Here is a 21,865-nt window from a genome sequence, read left to right as displayed (position 1 = left end):
TCTAAATTCCGTTAGCGTGTTTAGTCTTTTTTTCAAGGTAGAATTGTAGAAAAGTCTGGATCAGAAGGTATCACACAGACACAGCGACCTTCAAGCCCAGAACTTCGGAGGAACTCCAAGGACTGTGCGTGCTGTGAAGAAGTTGAAGATGAGGAAGAAGGGGTCCCACACACCCGCAGACCCAATTCCCGGAGGGGCGTGTCGGGGGCAGAACGGGGCAGAACAGGGGATGGATAAATCGGGGACTGGATGGACCTTATTATAAAGTCACAGAACCACTGTCTGGGCGGGTGCGCGTCATGTGTATTCCCTGGGCCTCAGGCCTGAGATTAAAGGACCTACTCTCTTTATTTTATCTTATACACTAAATTGGCCTGGAGTTTTTTTTCTCCGCGCTCTCTTAAGGCAACAAAACGCTCAGGAGCCTAAAGTCGCACATAACTCTCAGCGCCGCGCTTGAGTGCTCGTTCTTTCCAGGGAGCCCTCGGCCCTGCCCACGGGGAGGAGCGGGGCGGGCGCGGCCGCGGCCCGGAAGGGAAACGCGGCGGATCCGGGTCAGGGATCCCTGCGGGTGCCGGTGCCGGGCGGGGAGGTGAGAACGGAGCGGGGAAGGGGGCGGTGGAGCCCCCGGAGGGAGTCGCGGCTCCGCGGGGAGCGGGGGTGGAGAGGAAGGGGGTGCGCGGCGGGTCTGCGAGAGAGGCTGAGGGGAGGCGGGTGCGTGGGTGAGTGGGCAGGGGATGGGTCTTGGGGAGAGGGAGACAGACCCCGTGTGACGGCGGCCCCGGGGGCGCCTGCCCTGCTCGCCCTCTTCGCCTCCCTCACTGACTGCGGGCTGCTCCCAGCGGGGTCGGCTTGTCTGTGAGCTCCTGTCCGGCCCCGGCGGAGCTCCAGGGAGGAGAGCGGCCACAAAAAGGGAGTTTGCTGCTTTCTAAGCCCAAACCGCTGCCGCTGCTCCAAGCCCTCGTTTGGGCTGTTACCTGTGCGCGGCCGTTCTTGTCCTGACTCTGGAGGTGCCAGTGCAAAGATCCAGGTGATAAGCTCCTGACAGGCTGCCCGCGGCTTCTCACCTGCCCTGCAATAGCTTTCCATTAGCAGGAATGTGCAGTTGGAGCATAATGTTGGACCATTCTGTCCCTGACAGCTGCTCAGTGCTAATGGGCTTCTGGAGCGCTGGGAAGATGCTGCTTTGAGAAGAGGAGGGGTTCTGTTTTCCGAGACAAGTCCCTGATCACTCCCTGACCAGGCTTCACAAAGCGCTCAGCAGTCTGAGCAGCTCTCTGCAGGAGGAGATGGGTCAGGAGTTTGATATGAGTTAACAGGAAAGAAACATTGTATTTCATATTTCAGCTAATGCTCCCCTTCCCCCTTTTACTCTCAACCCTGCAAACTCCTGAGTTGAAAACTGACAGCTCAGAGGCTGCTTTCTTCCCCGAAAATTCCCCTTAAAGTTTTTCCTGTGGGCTTCAGTGTCCATGAAAACTCCATCAGAGTGGCAGAACTGGAGCCCCCAGGCTAGGCAACACTGCTGGTAGGCTAATCCAGAGGGTCTGAGGCCAGACAGTTTTGTCAAACCTGCAGGCTTTGGCTGAATAGCTGTAAGGAATATTACTTTTGTTTTCTAAAGCCACAGAACTTACTGAACAATGTTCTAGAATAGTGTTCCTTGCTCCAGGTGCATACAGACACACCCACATACGGATCATTAACTGTGGGTTAATGAGAGGGTGTCTTCTCTTGTCGCATAGACAAACAAATAATATGTGCTTGGACATATGCAATGTGCTAAATCATCCTCATAACTAAGAGCTATTTTTTCCCCTTCTTCAGCAAGAGAACATGAGTTCAGCAGTGAGGAAAAGAGGAAAGCCCAACAGAGGAGGAGGAAGGGGGAGAGGAGGAGGAGGAGGGAGAGGAGGCAGTGGAAGAGGAGGCAGTGGAAGAGGAGGAGGCAGCAGTGGCCGTTCAAACAAGCCTCAGCTTGGTGGAAACAGGAAATGTTCAGCCAAAATTTGGGATGATGGAGATGATTTTTGTCTCTTCGAGGAACCAAGGCTGGAATCCAGGTATTTCTTTTAATTTGGGGGGGATTGCCATAGAGACGTCTGGGATACTTCAGGATTGTTTGGGATACTTTGGGACATTTGGGATACTTTTTTGGATGGTGGGATACATAGACATTTGGGGGTGGTTTTCGGACATCCTTGAATATAGAGAAGAGTGAAAGTGTGATGAAGTTGTTTCAGTATGAAGCACTTTTTACATGTCTTTTTTTGATTAACACCTTATAAATTTTATAGCTAGGAAACTGTTTTACTTTTTAAAGATTAGAACCTCTGATTTTCTTCTTGGGTCGTAATTTCAGAACACTTTTGGTCAGAAAACACTAATAAACACAGGATATTCATTGTTGTGTATACAGAGCAGAAGCTGGGCCATAGAAAATAAGCAGTTTGGAATTAGTTTAGTATCCTGTATGTGTTCTGACCAATCTGTCTTAGAAACATGTCAGAAATATGTTGTATTGTAGTCTGAGAACAGCTTTACCTAGCAAAGTATTTAGTAAATCACTTTGAATTTGACATAGGTTACAGTAGGGGTGTGTGTGTGTGCAGATACAGACACACAAATCCTGGTCATGTAAGAGGTGATTCAACCTGGCTGAATAATCCTTAGGTGATGGACTTGTCTTATTTTGGTTTTCTTGTTTTGAATTACAGGGTTGGGCCCTAACACATCCCAATTCAGTCAGAATCATTTGAGCCAGGCAAATAACTCATGGTTGTGTCCTATTTTAATTTTTAGATCAAATGCCCCTGCCAGAAGAGGAGGGCAAATGAAACAGAGACCTGAAGCAAGAATGCCTCTGCAGACCATACACATGACATCAGAGAATCAGAGAAGAGTGAAAGAACTTCTTCAAGAGCTTCAAGGGCAGGAGCTGGCTCCTGAATCAGAGTTAGTTTAAATGGAAGCACTATTTCCAGCTCTTGTAGATGAACATGCTTTAGCAGGCATACTGTTAGAAATGAAAAGAGTATTTTTAACCTTAACTTTTAATTTTATCTCAAATCCTACAGTTTTGAGTCTGCTTTGTTTTTCTACAATATTAACTCTGGGAAAGGGGTAGCCAAATCTTCCATTTAAATGAAGAATTTAAAACTGCAGAGGCAGAGTTTTGTGTATACTCAACAGTATAATTTTGTTTTATTTTAATTTGATAACTCTTTTTATCAGTGTAGCTGGTGAAGATGATGATGAATCTGATTACCTCGATGATGAACAGTGCTGGTCAACAGAACAGGAACTTTCTGAAGTAATACCAAGGTTGTCTGCTGAGCCAGCTGAGCACAGAGTTGTAGAAAACGAAGTGTCTTCATTTGCTGTGCACAAACTCTCCAGGTGATGCTTTTTAGTGAGTAATTTGTATCCCAAAGAGTTAAATCACTAATCTTAATACTGTAAACCCTCGGGTCTTGGGCTTTCTCTTGACACTGGGGAGGTCTGTGTGCAGAACTGGTGAGTTTGTATCTCCTGAGAATCTAATCCTCAGCTAGGTGAATTTAACATAATGATTTTATGAAAATAATCATTCCAGCCTTTTTCAGTGATGTTTTAAATTCTTTCTCCAAGGCAATGGAACAGACATTAGGAAAGCTCAGGGAGCATTGCTTTTATATGTATGTTTCTCCCAGGTAGGGGGAAACCTTGTAAGTGTTCTTCATCCATTTTGCTCAGACATAACTATTTATTTTTGCTTTGTTTGAGAGTATTTTGTGTGTGGCAGCTTTTTCTGAAGGGTTTAATTTATATAGTTCAATGGGAAAACCTAATCCTGTGACTATTATGTGCTACATTCTGAGGTGTGAGATAGTTGCCACATAAACTAATTTGTCATCTTACAAACCACAGACTGGCATTTACAGACACCAAATTGCTGCCTGCCACTGTCATTTAAAAGAGCATAAATATTTTGGTGTGTTTTTTCCCCTAATGGTAGTGGTAGTATCTCATGCCATACATGCTTCCTCACTTTCAGCCTGATCAAGCAGATGTGTAGTTATTTTGCTTCAAGAGAGTTTCTCACTCGTTGCCATGTTGTCTCTGTTTTGGTGCAGGTATGGTTTTGACTGTGAGCGTTGTAGGACAGTGCTGAGATCCTGCAATGGTAATATTGGGGCATCGTTGGAGTATTTGCTATTGCAGTGCTTTACCGAAAGATATGGAGAGAAGATGCAGGTTTCTGCAGCAGCTGCTGAAGCCAGTCAAGAAGAATGTTTAGAACAGAGACAAGAAGAAGCTTTTGCCCTCCGGTCAATCTGTGGAGAAAAATTTGTAGAAAGAATTAAAAATCACGTTTGGACTTTTAGTTTGGAATTGGAGTACCTGGCAAACAGACTCAGCAAATCTAAACAGAAGAGTGGTTGTAGTACAGACACAGCAAAACCGACTCCAAAGGAAATATGTAAATTTTATCTCCAAGGAGGCTGCAGGTTTGGTTCAAAATGCAGATTTGCACATGAATTCCCTCCAAACCATCCACTAAAACCATCCAAGAACTCTGTAGATGATGCTCATCTCAGACATAGTGATGGTCCCATATATGAACTTGAAGTAAGATTTCCTGAAGAAAACAAATATCCACTTCAAGCACCTCTTGTGGCATTTTATTCCACTGATGAGAATCTGCCTCTTGCTTGTCGTTTACACATTGCTGAATTCCTCTTTGGAAAGGCCTTGGTAGCTGCAGAGTCTCATGAACCAGTGGTATATACCTTAGTGACTTGCTTAGAAGATGAACATGAAATAAGTGAGTTACTTGGCAATACTCAGCACAAGTACAGTGTTCCTCTTGTGTCCCTGCTGGCAACACCTCCTGTAAAGCTACAAACAGAGAGTACACCTGGTTCACATCAACCGTCTGAAGGTACACCAAATCTCCTTCTGTGGTTTCTGGGCTAAGAACAGTCAGAAAGATTTAAAAGGAAAAAAAAAAACCAGAGAGAGACAGGGCAGAGCCCCCAATTCATCCATCTGTTCCAAATCTATTTCTGGAGATTAATGTCATGTGGTGAGCCAGATCCATGATCTGTCTGTGCCTCAGGAAGTCCCTTCCATAATCAAGCTGCAGCAAAGGGGTTTTGTGCTGGCCAGAACTGAGTTAAAGGAGCACAGAGCTAATGAGTTTGGTTTGGCAGAGTGCATGATGCCCATTCCCACACAATCCATGAAATGGCATGGAGAGATATGGTGTGAGCTCACCAAAATGGGCCAGAGACTTGAAAGGGGAAAGGTTGTTTGCAAAACTGTGGTGCATCTGCTACTCATCAATTCAGAAACTTTTTTTTTTTAAATTACTTAAAATTGCCTCCTCAAAATTAACTTTATAAAGGTGGATTTAAGGCTAAGTGAATGTTAAAAGTGGTTCTAGAATGTCGCACGAGGCATCGACCCTTTTTATGTATGCAAGAGCAACTATGTTGATTTCACAGGAGGAGAGCTGAGGCTGTCACTTGTAGGGTGACAGCAACTCTGTGGCATAGGTGACTTTCTAGCTCTCAATTCCAAAACTTTTATCTAAGCCAAGCTATCTTTAACAGAGTTTTCTAGAACAACTGCATCACATTTTAGAGCACTTAAGTAGTTAAACCTTATGTTTTTGTTACAGTAAACAAATTATTCCATTTCTTTAACAGCTCTGCAGAATGACAGCTATGTTCCAGAAATTGAAATCGGAGATTCCAAATAATTTTGTTAGTTATAAAATCTTTGTTATGCTATAAAATGCAGAGATAAATGTAGCCTTAAAATTTTAAGGGCTGGCTGATAGTCTGAGCAAATCCCACTTCGGTTCATAGGCACTGGGCACCAAAGTGCCTAGTTCAGTTTCAGCTTTGGTTTAGATGTACTTGGCAGTAACTTTTACGCTGGTGCTGCCATCAAAGTCTTGTGCTCCATAGAAGTGGTTGTGGGTTGGATTGAAGAGGTGAGCTGTGACACATGAAAAACATTCAGGAAGGCAAACCAAGTTCCCATTCTGGTTCACTGTGTGGCCATCCAGACCATGGTGTTGACAGCACAGCTGATGCAGAGGTAGTGACAAGTGGGATGGGGCTGGAGAAGTTGTGGTTTGATGAGGTGAGGGGAGGTTTGCTGGTAGTGTTGAACTAAATGCTTGTCAAAAACAGTCCTGCAGGCCCTCAGGTCCAGTCTACCAAAGTTCTTTGTTGAGAATGCTGATGGAACATCTTCTCTGCCTTGCTGATGAGGTCCTGTTCCTTAGTAATAAGAATACTTAACTGTACACTCTCTGTCTCAAGCCTCAACAGTGTCAGAGCCTCAAGAAGAGTCAGTGGCGGAGGAGGAGGAGGAGGAAGAAGAGCCTGAACAAGTTGTTGTGGAGAATGAGAGTTACGTGAACCTCAAGAAAAAGCTTTCCAAAAAGTACGATGTGCAGGCGAAGTCTCTGTATAACGAAAATGTTAAACTCTGTGCACAGTTTCGGCAGAGAAAGGTATAATGTGCAGAACATAATGTCTTTTTTTCTTGCTTACTTTAGAAAAATGAATATTTAAGGCGTAAGCTGCTGTTTCAAATGGTTCTGTTCCGCTCCAGTGGTGTTCTTACTGCTGTGCTGTCTGTTTTTGTGCATCAGTCTTCTAGGCACTTCCAGTCCATGCTGTATGAAAGACAGAAGCTCCCTGCATGGCAAGAGAGAGAAAACATTCTGGATTTGCTGAAGAGCCACCAAGTTCTTGTTGTGAGTGGCATGACAGGGTAAGAGTGTGATTGCACATACAGACTTTATGTATCAAAACACAGACAGAAGAATGTGAAATACATATCCATGTCCTGGAAAAGTTAGGGTGGTGGTCCATCTGTGACCAGTGACAGCAGTCCTAAGTGGACTTCATGTGACGGATCACACGAGTAAAGCAAAGCAAATATCAAGTGGAATGCAGTCACCTTAATTTACATGGATAAAGGTGCTGGATTTGTGAGGTTTTTAATCCCTGATTTTGTTGTGCAGATGTGGCAAAACCACTCAGATTCCTCAGTTTATTTTGGATGCTTCGTTGCAAGGATCTCCAAGCAGAGTTGCAAACATCATCTGCACTCAGCCTCGCAGGATCTCTGCCATTTCTGTGGCTGAACGTGTAGCCAAAGAAAGAACAGAAAGGATTGGACTCACTGTTGGATATCAGATCCGTCTAGAAAGTGTAAAGGTATGTATGCTTTGCTTGTTGGTTTTCATTTAGTTCTATTAAAATGTGGTTAGTGCTTCTCTAGTATCCAGAATCTCTGCCCTATACCTGCCATGTACTGAGATAAGCAAGTTTGTATCATCTATATTTTGCACTATATTATGAACCATATTCTATATTTTATTTCATCTCAAGTTGCACAGTTCACTTTGCAGAATGAGAGTGCAGCCCTATGTCTTGTGGTTTTGCTTTCTGTTGAGAGAGGTGATGGATTTTGAGACTGTGAGTAATACTGCTGTCCTTAGGAAGGCTACTGGCTTCTTTTCTGCCTGTTGTCATTTCCATTTGTCTCCCAAGGGTACAGCTACAGTCAGCCAGAAGGGGTGGTTGAATTCAAACTTTTGTCTTGGAAGAAGTTTTGGCTGCATTGCAGCTGATTCTTTTTCCAAGAAGTATGCTAAAAAAGAGATTCACTGGATCTTTCTAGGACCAGAGATCTGATTGTTTATCAGAAAACAATATCCACAGGAAAAACGGTTCGGATTTTTTGATAGTTAGCAATGCCCCTTGGTAAGAAGCAGGTGTTCTCAGTTTCAGTCAACTTAAAATCCATCAGCCCATCTCCAGCAGGGATTGCTTGCTCCCTTTCTGTCAAACCTGGTGCTCAGCTGAAACCAAATGCTTTACAGCAGCATACATTCTTTTTGCACTGTGTTGATTTGCCCAGAGTCAACTGAATGCTTTGTCTTACCCTTCAAGTCCTCAGCTACCAGACTCTTGTACTGCACTACTGGTGTGCTGTTGAGAAGGCTGGAAGGAGATCTGACTTTGCAGGGAGTCACACATGTTATTGTTGATGAAGTTCACGAAAGAACAGAAGAAAGGTAAATAATCTCTTATCCTGTAAGCAAAACAAAGAAAGGAAGGATAAAGGTGACTGAGGTGCAAGTAACTGATCCTGTGGCAGTAATGTGGGATGGTGGAAGGGTCTGGTTTTAGGTTCCTGTGCTTGGGCAGTAGGAAATTATGTTGCACAGCTTGCAAGAAAGCATATCTCTCAAATTGCTATGCCTTCAATGTGCTGTTACATTGCAGTGGTGTTGAAAAGACATTTTGGATGGGCCTGAAGGGTTAAGTGACTTTTTAACCAGAGCTGTCTGTTTCTTATACTTCCCTTGTTTCAGCTTTTATCAAATACCATAATTCTTCACATGCCCTTTGGGGAATTTTTTCTCCTGATGTAGGCTTCAGCAGAGCACCTGCAAGCAACAAGTGCTCGTGTTTTCTTCCAGTCTATGGATTTTACTGGTTCTACATAGTCTCATCCTATCCTGCTCTAGGCTCCTGCAGTTTTACCCTGCTTACCTGCTGGTGACAGGCAAAAGATAACGTCTGTCAGTATCTCTGTAAATTAAGTGGCAAGGATCCTTTTCTTTGGCATTTTCCTTGAGAAACATTGCAGTGCAGTGGGTTTCCAGAAGGCTTTGTCTGTGACTCGTTACTCTACAGCTCAGATGATATTGTAGCCTCATAAAAAAGCTTGTGTCTCTCAAGAATTCTTTCCTTGTCATCTAAAATCACTATAAGCCAGTCTTCCAGGAATGCCACAAAAGCTATAAATATATAGGGAAGAATACAGTGAGTAGGGAAGAGTGGGTAAGTTTGAATAACTCTTCCAGTGAAGAAGAGGAGCAAAAAGGACTCATCTGTTCTTATCTAATCTTCTTGCACTGTCATTAATGTAAGAAATTTATAAGGCTTTTTGTTGCTTAAATGAATTTGCTAAGTAATCCTGACACTCTAGTAAGGGACAACCAAAAAGAGTCAGATCGAGATTGCCTTCCCTTCTGAGAAGCTCATGCTTCTGTGATGGTATTGCTGTGCTGTTGAAAACACTAGGAAGGAGGACAGAATGGGGAGAAAAATAGAGACTCTGAAAGTTAACACTGAAGAAATTTATATATATTTTTGTTTGTTTTCTGCAGTGACTTCTTGCTGCTGGTTTTGAAGGATATAATGGTTCAGAGGCCAGACCTGCGCATTATACTCATGAGTGCCACCCTGAATGCAGAGCTTTTTTCTCAATACTTTCACTCCTGTCCAATTATTAACATACCAGGTGAAAACCATTCATTTTTATTATCACATTCATTGTTTTAGAAATTTGTTTTCAGTATTTCTTCTTGCAAAGTGTTTCTCAGCTCAAGTGCAAGGGGCTAGTTCGCAAAGTAGCAAGGTGAGGATGTACACAAGAAATATGATTCCAAAGGCTTAAGAGGAAAGACTGATGATATTTAGGAGAGAAAGGACTTGGAAATGGAGATATTTTTGTGTTGTCTGTATACCAGAGGAATTTCCCTCCCCAAAAGACAAGAACCATGGTTCCCTGGGCTAGTTTCACCACAGCTGAAGACTCTTCTGTATCCTTGTGAAAATAGGATCAGTGAGAGGATCCAGCTGGATGTGTACACATTTAGCCAAATGTGCCTTTTAAATTGCTAAGTTATTACATGGACCAAGACAGGAACCTGTAGCCTCATGGATGTATCCCCATAAGTGTATCTGCCCTTCTGTCTGTGTAAGTGCATTGTGCGTGTTACCACAGAAACCTTGAGTGGTTTGGGATGGAAGGAACTTGGAAGGTCTCACCCTCCTGCCATGGGTCTAGGTTCACTAGACCAGGTTGCTTCAAGCCCCATCCAACCTGGCCTTGAACAATTCCAGGGATGGGACACTCAGGGCTACTCTGGGCAAACTCTTGTGTCTCACCAACCTCACAAGAAAGAGTTTCATCCTAATATCCAATCTAAAGCTACTTTCTTACAGTTTAAAGCCATTATATCTTGTTCTATCACTACATGCCCTTGTCAAAAGTCCCTCTCCAGCTCTCTTGTGGGCTCCCTTTAGGTACTGAAAGGCCACCCTGGAGACTTCTTTTTTCAGGGTGAACAATCCCTATTCTCTCAGCCTTTGCTCACAGAAGAGGTGTTGCATCCCCCTAGTCCCCTTCATGGCCTCCTCTGGACCCATTCCAACAGGTCAATGTTGTTCCTGTGATGGGAACCCCAGAGCTGAGTGCAGCACTCCAGGTGGGGTGTCACAAGGGCAGAGCAGAGGGACAGAGTCACCTCCCTCGTCCTGCTGGCCACGCTGCTTTTGATGTCCATAAGAACTCTGGACCATGCTTGGAGGACACCCACTGTTTGTCCTGATCAGAAATTGTGTTGAAGGGTGCAGTGTAGGTGAGAGCTGTGAAGCCAGTGTATGTCATAATAACCTGTATAAAATGATATAATAATCTTTGGTCTTTTTCCTCTTTTCTTTATATTGTGTGGCATGTAGATAGATTTATTCTCATGTTTCCTTTCAGGTAGAACATTTCCTGTGGATCAGTTTTTTCTGGAAGATGTGCTTGCAATGACAAGGTATGAAATTCGTACATTCTCGAATGTATTTGGCCTTTGAGGTTGCACTATTGACCTTGAGACTGAGTAGTTCTGTGCATATATTTAAAAAGCAAATCCTCTCAAATCTTGCCCATCAGCTGCAGTCTTAGAGTTCTACTAAAGCACTGACTTTAAGCCATACCTTTTGTACTGCAGTGGGGTCTAGGATCTCATGCAAAAACAAGCCTTTCTGCATTAGATACCGCATTAGTACTCAAGAAAAGGTGAGCTTTGCTAAGAATACTTTGTTGGTGCTTGTGCTCTACTTGTTTCAGTGGTGATTAGATATTGACAAGCAAAAGAAATTTTAATGTAGATTTAAGCACTGAAGGTGAAAAATGTAGGATACCAAACAATTACCTTTTGTAAGCCCTACCTTGCAACTCAGGTTGCAGATGCCTTTTACCATTTATAGTTGCTGGAGGGTCACAGCAGTTCAGATATTCCAGATAAATTGATCAGCTGTTCTGTTGCTCTGAGCAACACTAAGCCCACCTAGCTGTCACAATCAAGTTTGCAGTCCTAGTCTTTCACATCACAGCTTTTAATAGACTAACATCCCCATATAAAAGGACACCTTGACCTTCATATTATCTATGGTTTTGCAACCTGCTTATACAAAGTTCCTTTCAGACTTATAAATAAATATTTTTGATACCCTATCTCTGTAGTTAATTATTAGAAGGAGACTGTTAGGCTTCTTTCCACACCACCAAATGTTCTCTTGCTGTGCAGGTATGTTTTAGAGGACTGTAGTCCCTACAGGCGGAAGGCAAAGCAAGAAAGCAAACAGAATGGGAGACACAAAAGGACGGCATTTGAAGAAGTAGAGGAGGACCTGAGACGTGCTGGCCTTCTGGAAGGCACAGACACCGTTGTCAGAGATTCAGATCCAGACCAAAAATTAACTCTGAAGCAACTCGTTACACGATATAAAGGTGAGCTCCTTCTTATATTTAATGAATTGGCACAATAACATCTGCTAGACAACATGGTATGTTAGCATATAATACTATAAGTTGAATGCTTATATATAATTCAGAGTTTTGTACTAGATGAGAAATTTCCTGCCATTTTAAAAAAATAAAAGAGAACTCTTTGTTCTCTTAAACTGGAGCAAGCATCTTGGCTGAAACCAGTTCTTAGCATCTGAAAATGGACAATTTTCAGATGCTGTCTCTTTCCATCCCTTTTCAGATGCCTTGTTAATTCCACTTTCTCCTCTGTATCTGTTCTTGCTGATGCAGTTTTACTTAGAGCACAGCATGTATCTGCCTACTTCAAAGAGGTCACTTCATCATGGCAAGCCTTCTTTGAGAAATTCAGTCACCCTGTGAATGACTTAATCAGAGAGGCAGATATTTCCATGAACTGTGTACTCTGCCATCATCAAAATCCTCCTCATGCTTAGTCCTGAAGAGTTCATCCCTGCACACCCTTATGGTGAGCTCCACAGTGGTACTGAGGGAGAGCCATTACTTAAAAGCTTCAGATTCCTGCTAGACAGTTACATCTCAGAAGAGTAAGGGAATTTGGGTGTCGTTGTGAGTTGGTGTAAGAAACGTTGGAAGGGAGAAGAGAGAGCTGGAGAAGGTAGTCCTGGGGTATCTTATCTGTAAGCAGACATAAGAAGTGCTTTGGCTTCTCTTACTCCTGGTATGTGTGTATGCCATTCTGGTGGTAGATGAGTCCTGGTCTAGGCTGTGCCCAGGACAGGTCTGAGCCCCAGTAAGCATGAGGAAAGAAATGAAGGGCTGAAACAGAGGAAAGCATGGAAAGGAAAACGTGACACATTGAGTCATTGTGGAGCTACCTCTGTCTGGTCTAAGCCAGGTGCTGTTTAAACTGAGCTGTGCCCGGTTGTGCAGCCACACTGGTTCAGTGCATCTTGTTTTTTACAAGAGATAGATTTACTGGGTGTTTTATTTCTTTTTCCCCAGGGGTTAACAAGGCAGTGTTGAAAACAATGTCTCTCATGGACTTGGACAAAGTTAATCTGGAGTTAATTGAAGCCTTACTGGAATGGATAGTTGCCGGCAGACATTCATACCCACCAGGTAATTTCATTGTCCCTAGGAGACAAACAAAAGGAGATTCTTGGAAGCTGTGCACTTACAGACAGCCCAAAGCTAATGATTTGCGCGCAGGGTTTCTGTAGCTACTGATTATTTTGGAAAAAAAAATAAATTTCTAGTTGAGTAACAAAGGTCCTGCTATACATGGGATGGGGAAAGTGAGAGAATTGTCTACTTTGGAAAGTCTTTTGTGAGGGACTGTTATGGCCTGTGTACTTTTTTGGTACAATAGTTGCAAAAGAGAGCTGGAGTTTTGACTTGGGCTTTCTGCACATTAATAAAATATCATGCTGTCCTTTCTGTTTAGTGATTTATTTATTTTTTTTTTAATCTACATATCTAGGTGCTGTTTTGATATTTTTGCCTGGTCTGGCAGAAATCAAGATTCTTTATGAGCAGCTTCAGACTAATGCTCTTTTTAATAACAGGCACAGCAAGAGGTAAGGCAGAAAAGCTCCAAAACTATCAGTTTTTACCCATAAATAAAGAGTCGTTTCCTGCACAAAGCCTGCCTTTATCCAGGGATAAATAAAGGTTATTAAATGTGTGTGAGTTGAGTCCAATCAGGGTAATTCCTTTTCTACTATCTTATTGGCTTGCTTCTTTTGTTTTTCATCCTCAGCTCAGGAAGGTTAGTTGTTGAAGTACTTGGAGACCCTAGTGATGAGTGTTTTCCATCCAGCGGGCTGTTGAAACTTCATCTCAGCCCTTGTTCTGTTTCAGAATGTTTACTGGGATACATTCAGTTTTGTTTTTATTTGGCCTCAGATTGTTACATGGAGAAGTAATTATATATCCTTGACTAAACAATTTCTACACAGATGTCCGTGGCCAGGTTAGCTGGACTGACTTCTTCCAGTCTGGCATTAAAAATGGCAGATTTTAGACTCTTCAAAAGAGACAGAATATTTGCTCAACTCTACAGAAGTGACAGGTCTCAGAATAAACTCCACATTCCCTTAGAAAACGTGTCACCAATAGTGTGGCCAGCAGGACCAGGGCAGTGATCAGGACTAGTGAGGCCTCACCTCAAATCCTGGCTTCAGTTTTGGGCCCCTCACTACAAGAAAGACATTGAGGTCCTGGAGCATGTCCAGAGAACAGCAACAGAACTGGTGAAGGGTTTGGAGCATAACTCTGATGAGGAGCAGCTGACGGGGTGTTTAGCCTGGAGAAAGGGAGACTCAGGGGAGACCTTAATCATTCTCTACAACTACCTGAAAGGAGGTTGTAGCCAGGTGGGGGTTGGCCTCTTCTCTCAGGTAACAAGTGACAGGACCAGAGGAAATGGCTTTAAGTTGTGCTGGGAAAGGTTTAGATTGGAGCATTTGTTCATGGAAAGGGTGGTCAGGCCTTGGAACAAACAGCCCAGGGATTCACCATCCCTAGATATATTTAAAAGCTATGTAGATGTGGCACTGAGGGACATGGTTTAGTGGTGGACTTGGCAGTGTAGCGTTACTGATTGGATAATTTTAAGAGTCTTTTCCAACCTCACTGATTCTATGATTCTGTGTCTTAAAGGTGCTATGGCAGAGAGGTTTGTGGTTTTATATTGCTTTGAATGGCTGTGGGCAGTGTCTAGTGAGGTAATAGTGTGTGCAGGCAAATTGTTCCCAAGAGGGAAAAGGCTAGAGACAAAGGCACTGACCATGTTGTCATATTGTCCTTCTAGGTGTGTTGTTTATCCGCTTCACTCCTCACTGTCTAGTGAAGAACAGCAATCTGTGTTCCTCAGGCCTCCTGCAGGGGTTACCAAAATCATCATCTCTACAAACATTGCAGAAACATCTGTCACCATTGATGATGTGGTCTATGTGATTGATTCTGGAAAAATGAAAGAGAAAAGGTACTGGAATCCATTCCTCAGTGTTTTGTGAGCTGGGAAACTGTTATATGCCTTGAGCTGTATACTTTAGTTTTCCAAAGAGCTGGGAAAAACTTGAAGGAAACTTGGTCTGCAGAAAGCTGCTACAAAGTGGAGAAAGCCAGTCTAAACTCAGATCCAAGTGCAGGGGTGGGAATTGTATCCATAGAGAAGTTGGCAGCATCTGCCTGCTTAACCTCCAGCCTGTTCACTCTGCATTCATGAATACTCACTTTTTACAAGGGCAGGTTGTGATAGGACAAGGGGTAATGACTTCAAATTGAAAGAGGGCAGGTTTAGATTGCATATTAGGAAGAAATTCTTTACTGTAGTGAGGCACAAGAACAAGTTTCCCAAAGAAGTTGTGGCTGCCCCATTTCTGGAAGTGTTCAAGGCCAGGTTGGACAGGGCTCTGAGCAACCTGATCTAGTAGAAAGTGTCCCTGCACAGGGCAGGTGGGATTGGAATTGGATAATCTTTAAGGTCCCTTCCAACCCAAACCATTCTATGATTCTATGAATATAAGTCTGTTTCTTGCTCTCCTGTAGATATGACCCAGGCAAAGGAATGGAAAGTCTGGAAGATACATTTGTGTCCAAGGCCAATGCCCTGCAGAGGAAAGGGCGAGCAGGCCGTGTAGCCTCAGGCGTCTGCTTTCATCTTTTCAGTAGCCACCACTACAACCATCAACTTGTAAAACAGCAGTTACCAGAAATACAGAGAGTGCCTTTGGAGCAGCTCTGTCTAAGGTGAGCTGTTGTCCCTGTATTTCTTGAAAAAGCCAGTGTGAAAAATGTCCTTACTTTACTGCAGGGAGCACTTGGAATGACATTATCGAGGTGTTTTGACTCCTCAGTGTTTTCTCACATCACAAAACCCAGAAACATGCTCTGTAGATCTGAGTCTCTGTTGAGTGGTTGCTTTGATCCTACTGTCACACTGCCTCTGCATCCAGAGCCCCACTCTAATTGCACCCTCCACCAATTCTCCCCGTTCTCCAAGTTCCCTATCTCTCACCTCATCCTAGGAAAAAATAATGTCTCTTAGATCTCTCATCACAGAGAAGACAGTTGCATTCCTGTAACCTAGACCTACCACAGATGTTTGTGCCTTTCTGCTGTGAACTCTTGCAGTGTTTCTGTGCAGCACAGTCCAGTAAAGCTACAACCTGCATCAAGCACCACCATCATGCAGATGTTAAATGAAGAGGCCTCCCTATCCCCGCTCACACTGTGCGCCCCTTAGTACTAAAACGAAACAAAACAGCACAAATTATATTTTAACAGTAAAAACTTTATTTTAAACCTTAGTATGCTACATAGAAATCTGTTCTTACAGACTCATATTCCACATTGCTTCCTGACTTTAAATATGTCTTACAGGCCCTTTTCTAGGGAGCATGTGCTTCAAAGCATGTTTTCTTTTGGTTTGGTTTGTTTTGTTTTTACAAAAGCTTGGGGTTTTATCCTGTATATGGAACTAAGCTGCTTTTTTTCTTTCCTTGTTTTTTCTTTTCAATTTCCCCCCCTCCTTAAGAATTAAGATCCTGGAGATGTTTTCTGCACAGAGTCTTCACTCTGTCCTATCACGACTAATCGAGCCCCCTAGAACCGAGTCTCTGCAAGCATCAAAGGTGCGACTACAAGACTTAGGAGCGTTAACTCCAGATGAAAAGCTCACCCCTCTGGGATATCACTTAGCTTCGCTGCCTGTTGATGTCAGGATTGGGAAGCTGATGCTGTTTGGCACCATCTTCCGCTGCCTGGATCCCGCACTAACGATCGCTGCCAGCCTGGCCTTTAAGTCCCCTTTTGTAAGTATTCTTAACCAAAGTGCTGTGGTTTTGTGCAGCAGCAAAATGCTGTTGTAACTTGCAGCATACTACACTGCAGTGAGTATTTTAGTTCTTTTTAGCCTGTATTGTCTTTGTGTTAATACAGTGCTTGTTAAAATGGTCCAGCAGAAGTTCAAAACCATGCAGCAGCAACAAGAATGGTATTTATGTTGTAAGTGTACAGTAGAAACAGAGTGAATATTAGTTTTCCTTTTTAACTAACAAGTGCAGACATTTTGTCGAAATTTGGTGTAAAAATTGAAAATTAGTGGTAATATAAGTTAGGAAACAGTGATGATAAGGATGGAGCTGACATGTCTGAGCTGTGAATGCAGAGCAGTTTGGATCTCAGTTTGTGTGCTCACTGTCACTTTGGCTTTTTGAATGCCTCATATTTCCTGTTTTGCATGGAGAAAATTTGCATTCTGACCCATGAGCTGCTGTGAAAATACCAGAGATAATGTGCCATGTAGGTCTAGAGTGGCTTGTCTAAGTGATGAGGGGAAGAACACATACAATCTGTTACTGCCTGTCTAGGTGTCACCATGGGATAAAAGAGAAGAAGCAAACAAAAAGAAGTTGGAGTTTGCAGTAGGAAACAGCGACTACCTGGCTCTTCTCCAGGCCTATAAGGTGAGATAAAATTCTGTAGCCTCTCTTGGGGGTTTGTGATATGTTTGAAATTCAAGCAGAAATATTTTATTAAAGGTTTCCTCTCATCCTCTCAATTAGGGATGGCGTTTAAGTATCAAAGAGGGCTCTCAAGCAAGCTACAACTACTGCAGGGAGAACTTTTTGTCAGGAAGAGTTCTTCAGGTAAGGCACTGTTTGTGGCCTTTCACAGGGACTGGCTGAGACACTGGCAGAGTTCTAGTGACAGAAGTAAGTGATAGGGCAGACTCTCCCTGCTCTGTGTGGCAGCCACCGCATATCAGCTCTTTGTTTGTAGGAAATTGCCAGTCTGAAGCGGCAGTTTGCAGAGCTGCTTTCTGACATTGGGTTTGTGAAGGAGGGATTAAGAGCCAGGGACATTGAGAAGAAGTGGTCCCAAGGAGGCGATGGTGTGTTGGATGCCACAGGAGAAGAGGTAATTCACAGCATTTCAGTGCAGTTTTTCATGTGTACAGTCTTCAGAAAGTGCTACCTCTGGTGCCAGAGATGTCCTGAGGGTACATGATGATCAGGGTAATATGGGTTTGGTAGCTGTAGAATATCACTGTGCATTGGGACAACCTGTGTTTGCTTTCTCTTGACTGCAAGCTGCTTTGTAGCCAGAGAGCAGTTCGGTTCAGCACTAACTGCATCAGGTTAGTGGTGGCCAGTTTGCTCCATTGATAGTGGGGGGAACACAGCCCAGTTCTGGCCTGAGACCTCAGGAGCAGTGACTTGTCCTCCTCTACAGAGCACAGCAGTGCAGCTGTAAAAGTCAACCAGTTTCAGGAATTCAGTCATTCCTGGAGCAGGGTTTTATCTTTATACATTGAACTGTAGAATACCTAATGCATGCATTGATTTCACAGGCAAATTCAAATGCAGAGAACTTCAAGCTGATCTCAGCTATGTTGTGTGCTGCTCTGTATCCCAACGTTGTCCAGGTAAGAGAATGCTTTTTCATTTTTCCTTCTGCTCTCATATCCACATGACCTGCTTTCAATCTAGACTCATTGTGGTAGTTTTGAGCCTGGTTTAGGTTGCCAAAGCTTGCTGCTTGTAGTGTTAGAGACAGGCAGCAGAGCCCCAGTTTGTATTGTTTGAGACCTTGCTGTTCCTACAGGCTGACTGTAGTGTCTCACAGAAGCCAGCAGCAGATGTTAAGAAGGTATGTTAAATTACAGCTTTTTAGAAGGCTGAGGTCACAAACAAACCGTCAGGGTTAGACAGCACCTGGAGCATAGTGACTTGGTATGTTACTACTACAGAATTTCTGGTTTTGAAAAATTTAAAACATAAGGTTAAAAGGCTTTCTGGTGCAGCAGATTTTTATAACTTTTTTTCTTACCATGCAGGTGAAAAAGCCAGAGGGTAAATACCAGAAGACCAGTACAGGAGCAGTCAAAATGCAACCAAAAGCAGAAGAGCTGAAGTTTGTTACCAAAAACGATGGTTATGTTCACATTCATCCTTCATCTGTGAATTATCAGGTCAGGATTCTTTTTTTCTGCAAAGCATACTCTTTTTCTCTTTTTCTTTAATAAAAGAAATCATCTTTGCTTGAGTATTTAAGATTGCAGTGAGGATCCCTACTGATGTTTAAAATAAAAGATCTTAATCACTGAACAGTCCTGTGTTAGGATTGCAAATAATGGTGTGTTCCTGAGTTAAGAGTGTCTTCTTGGGCACACAACTAAACTCCAGCCTCTGGAGTGGAACTAGGGATGCAGCAGATCCCTGTTCAGCTTTTCTAAACGTGCATCTGCAGAGCTGAATGCAAAAAAGTTTCAGCTGCAATGCTGCCCTGGCTTCTCCTCAGTAGTGATTATCTACTGTTAAATAATTCAGGGACATACTCTGGTTTCTGAGTCCTCAAATTCTGAAGTTAATTTAATTTCCAGCTTAATAGCTAATTCTTAGATAAAAGCTCTCTCTCTTTGCCGTGACGTGGTAATATTTGTCTCATGAAGTCCGTCTCCATGTTTGATGATTCATTGCTTTTCCAGAATATAAGTTACTTGTCTTAAAAAAAGTGAGTTTTCAGTCATTATTGGGTTATAAAGTCTTTGAACTGTTTTTCACTTTTGCTGTGAAAGAGCGTTAACAGATGCACACATGAGAATGTCCTTAGCATGGGAGAACTTGGGGCCTTGAGGCAACACTGGTGAATTAGCTGATTTCTCATGTGCTCGCTGCAAGGAGCATGGGGTAACTGGTGAAGTTATTGGCAGCTCTTATGGGTCAGAGAGAGTCTGTTAGTCAGGCAGGTGCATTTTAGGCACATTTGTTGCTCTTTGCAGCCGTAGGAGAGGCAGGACCCGAGCAGGCAGGAAGAGATGCATCCCTTTAATGAGGCTGTGGTGTGTGTGTTCCAGACCAGGCACTTTGAGAGCCCCTACCTGGTGTACCACGAGAAGATCAAGACGAGCCGCGTGTTCATCCGGGACTGCAGCATGGTGTCCGTGTACCCGCTGGTGCTGCTCGGGGGCGGGCAGGTGCACATGCAGCTGCAGAAGGGGGAGTTTGTCATTTCCCTCGATGACGGGTGGATACGGTTTGTGGCTGCTTCTCACCAGGTAAGGAAAAGAAAGGATAATCCTGGGAGCGCTGCAGAGCTGTGCTGGTGTTTGGAATGTCCCGAGCCTTACACTTCCCTCTGTGTTTTACTGTATCAGGTGGCTGAGCTGGTGAAAGAGCTGCGCTGTGAACTAGACCAGCTGCTGCAGGATAAAATCAAGAATCCCAGCATGGATTTGTGCATGTGCCCCCGTGGATCTCGGATCATCGGGATGATTGTAAAGCTTGTGACCACACAGTGACATCAATCAGAACAGCTTTCTCTGAAGACTGTTATAGGCCAAGTAACATCCATGTCTTGATATATTTATTGGTCCAAAACATGGCATTAGTCTCTGGAAAAACAGGATGGCAACTGTACTGTTGACAGTTCTTTCAGTTCTTTTTTTTTTCCCCTTTGTTTGCTCGCTTGTTGGAAGTAAGGTGGCTTACAGTACACTCTGGGAAATGGGAAAACAGCAGATCTCCCAGGAGGAGTAGAAACCTCCAAGTAAGAAAATGTTTTCTCCTGGGACTATACCCTGGTAGTAGTGTTTTCTGGTCACAAAAATACCTGCTATCCAGCTGGTTTTTTTAATGTCTGGAGGCAGCGTGTGACACAATAAGCTACTCCCAAATTGGTTTAAACTCACTCCTACATTTTGACCATGACTTTACTGAGGCAGTCAGTTTGGGCTGACCAGGGTTCATTTGCTCATGGTTCAACCCAAAGCCATCATACAAATGAGCACCTTTTGATTCGTGTCAAGAGGTTCTGAAGTTCAGACGGTGTCCTCTGATGAGAGACTGCAGTGGATCAGTTGGAGTGCAGTGTTGGATCAGTGCAGGCTGTTCTGGTGACAAAGTAAAACTGCAGGAGAGTGTGGACATTTTCCCTGAAAGGCTGTTCCAGCCCCTGCTGCACTGGGAAGAAATAAAACAGCTGAGAAGGGACTGCTGTAGTGCATTAAAAATGAATTCTTGGATGGATGACACTGCTAATTTCTTAACCTGCTCTCGTATGTGGTGGTCCTTCTGCCACCCTACACAGCTGGAAAAAAGTCCCACTTTTGGAAACTTTTATCCAAAGTCACACTCTGGGGAATGGACTACTAGTGTGGCAAAATCCTGCAGTAATAATGCACTATTATTTCTTCCCCTTAGCATTGCTGCAGCCAAGCTGCTCAGTGTACAGCAACTGCAAATAATAGCAAGTGCCTTAAGTGCCAGGACTTGGCTGTCATCTCTAATGGTAAAACCAGAGTGAGCAGTCTCTACCACCAGCCCTACCCAGCAGTAACCCTCAGGCTGAGGAATGAGCTGAGGGAGGCGCATTGCTTGGGGAATAGGTGGATGTTTTGAAAAAACAGACTTGAATGTTTGTAGAAGCAGTTTCACACCAACACACCCTCACATGAGGAAGATGACAGGAGTGCCAAGACCAACATCCCTGTGCAGCAGAAGGGCGTCTGCAGCTGAACTGCTACTGCAGTTTAGCCCTTAGCCAGCTAAGCACCAGAGGGCCACTCCCTCCTCTACATCCCATCTCCATGACCTGGCAGTGGGAAAGGGGAGTGATGTGAGAAGATTCATGGGCTGAGAGACAGTTTAATAGGTAAAGCAAAGGCTGCACACACAAGCAAAACAAGGAACTCATTCACTGCCTCCTATGGGCAGGCAGGTGTTCCACCAGCTCCTGGAGCACAGTGTGATCATGCCCAACAGTGACTTGGGAAGACAAGCACTGTCACTCTGGCCATCTCCTTCCCCCAAATGTATATGGTGAACATTCCACATGGTCTGGAACATCCCCTTGGGCAGTTGGGGTCAGCTGTCCCAGCTGTGTCCCCTCCCCTTAGAGGAGGGGATTATTAGAGGAGTTTTAGTCTACAGGCTTGGTGTGGAGTCAGCTTTGCCTCAACAGTCCAGAGAGGAAAAATAGAAAAAAAGCCACTACCTCCTTTTAAAGCACCGTTGCATGGGGCAATTTCATCACTGATGCTGCACACTGCAGCAGGGCAGGGACCCCAATAAATGCTGTCCCCCGGCTGTGTTTAACAGGGGCTTTGAGGACACCCTCGTTTAATGCTGTTACTTCCAGCTCCCTCTGCTGCAGCTATAATGGAGTACGGTTCAGCAAAGCAGTAACCGCAGCATCATCAGGCAGGGAAGTCACCCTTCCCTAAGCCCCAGTGGACTGAAATGTACAAACATGGGGGAGAGGAGGGGTAAGA

General features: G+C 43.8%; 1 protein-coding gene across 1 annotated transcript; it reads left to right on the top strand.

Annotated features, from left to right (window-relative positions):
- Window positions 1-496: 496 nt before the first annotated feature.
- On the top strand, window positions 497-20,621 carry DHX57 (DExH-box helicase 57). The gene is made up of 24 exons (XM_064647733.1): window positions 497-592; window positions 1,828-2,063; window positions 2,803-2,955; window positions 3,235-3,399; window positions 4,116-4,924; window positions 6,318-6,511; window positions 6,653-6,774; window positions 7,028-7,223; window positions 7,962-8,086; window positions 9,188-9,321; window positions 10,573-10,627; window positions 11,384-11,586; window positions 12,589-12,705; window positions 13,067-13,163; window positions 14,399-14,572; window positions 15,139-15,339; window positions 16,127-16,403; window positions 16,962-17,057; window positions 17,157-17,240; window positions 17,374-17,511; window positions 17,945-18,019; window positions 18,431-18,565; window positions 19,451-19,651; window positions 19,751-20,621. The coding sequence occupies exons 2-24, from the start codon at window positions 1,837-1,839 to the stop codon at window positions 19,892-19,894; spliced, it is 4,122 nt and encodes a 1,373-aa protein (XP_064503803.1). The 5' UTR covers window positions 497-592; window positions 1,828-1,836; the 3' UTR covers window positions 19,895-20,621.
- The last annotated feature ends 1,244 nt before the right edge of the window (window positions 20,622-21,865 follow it).

Source organism: Pseudopipra pipra, chromosome 3 (genome assembly GCF_036250125.1).
Source record: "Pseudopipra pipra isolate bDixPip1 chromosome 3, bDixPip1.hap1, whole genome shotgun sequence".
Taxonomy (NCBI): Eukaryota; Metazoa; Chordata; class Aves; order Passeriformes; family Pipridae; genus Pseudopipra; species Pseudopipra pipra.
The sequence above is the reverse complement of the archived record's forward strand: the minus strand, read 5'-3'. Positions and strand labels throughout refer to the sequence as shown.

What these genes read in the sequence shown, in the direction of transcription:
- DHX57 (XM_064647733.1), top strand. Translation starts at nt 1,837, where the DNA reads ATGAGTTCAGCAGTGAGGAAAAGAGGAAAGCCCAACAGAGGAGGAGGA. An exon ending in GTTGTGAGTGGCATGACAGG is followed by an intron (nt 6,775 to 7,027) that starts GTAAGAGTGTGA and finishes TTTGTTGTGCAG; the next exon opens with ATGTGGCAAAACCACTCAGA. An exon ending in TGTATCCCAACGTTGTCCAG is followed by an intron (nt 18,020 to 18,430) that starts GTAAGAGAATGC and finishes CTTACCATGCAG; the next exon opens with GTGAAAAAGCCAGAGGGTAA.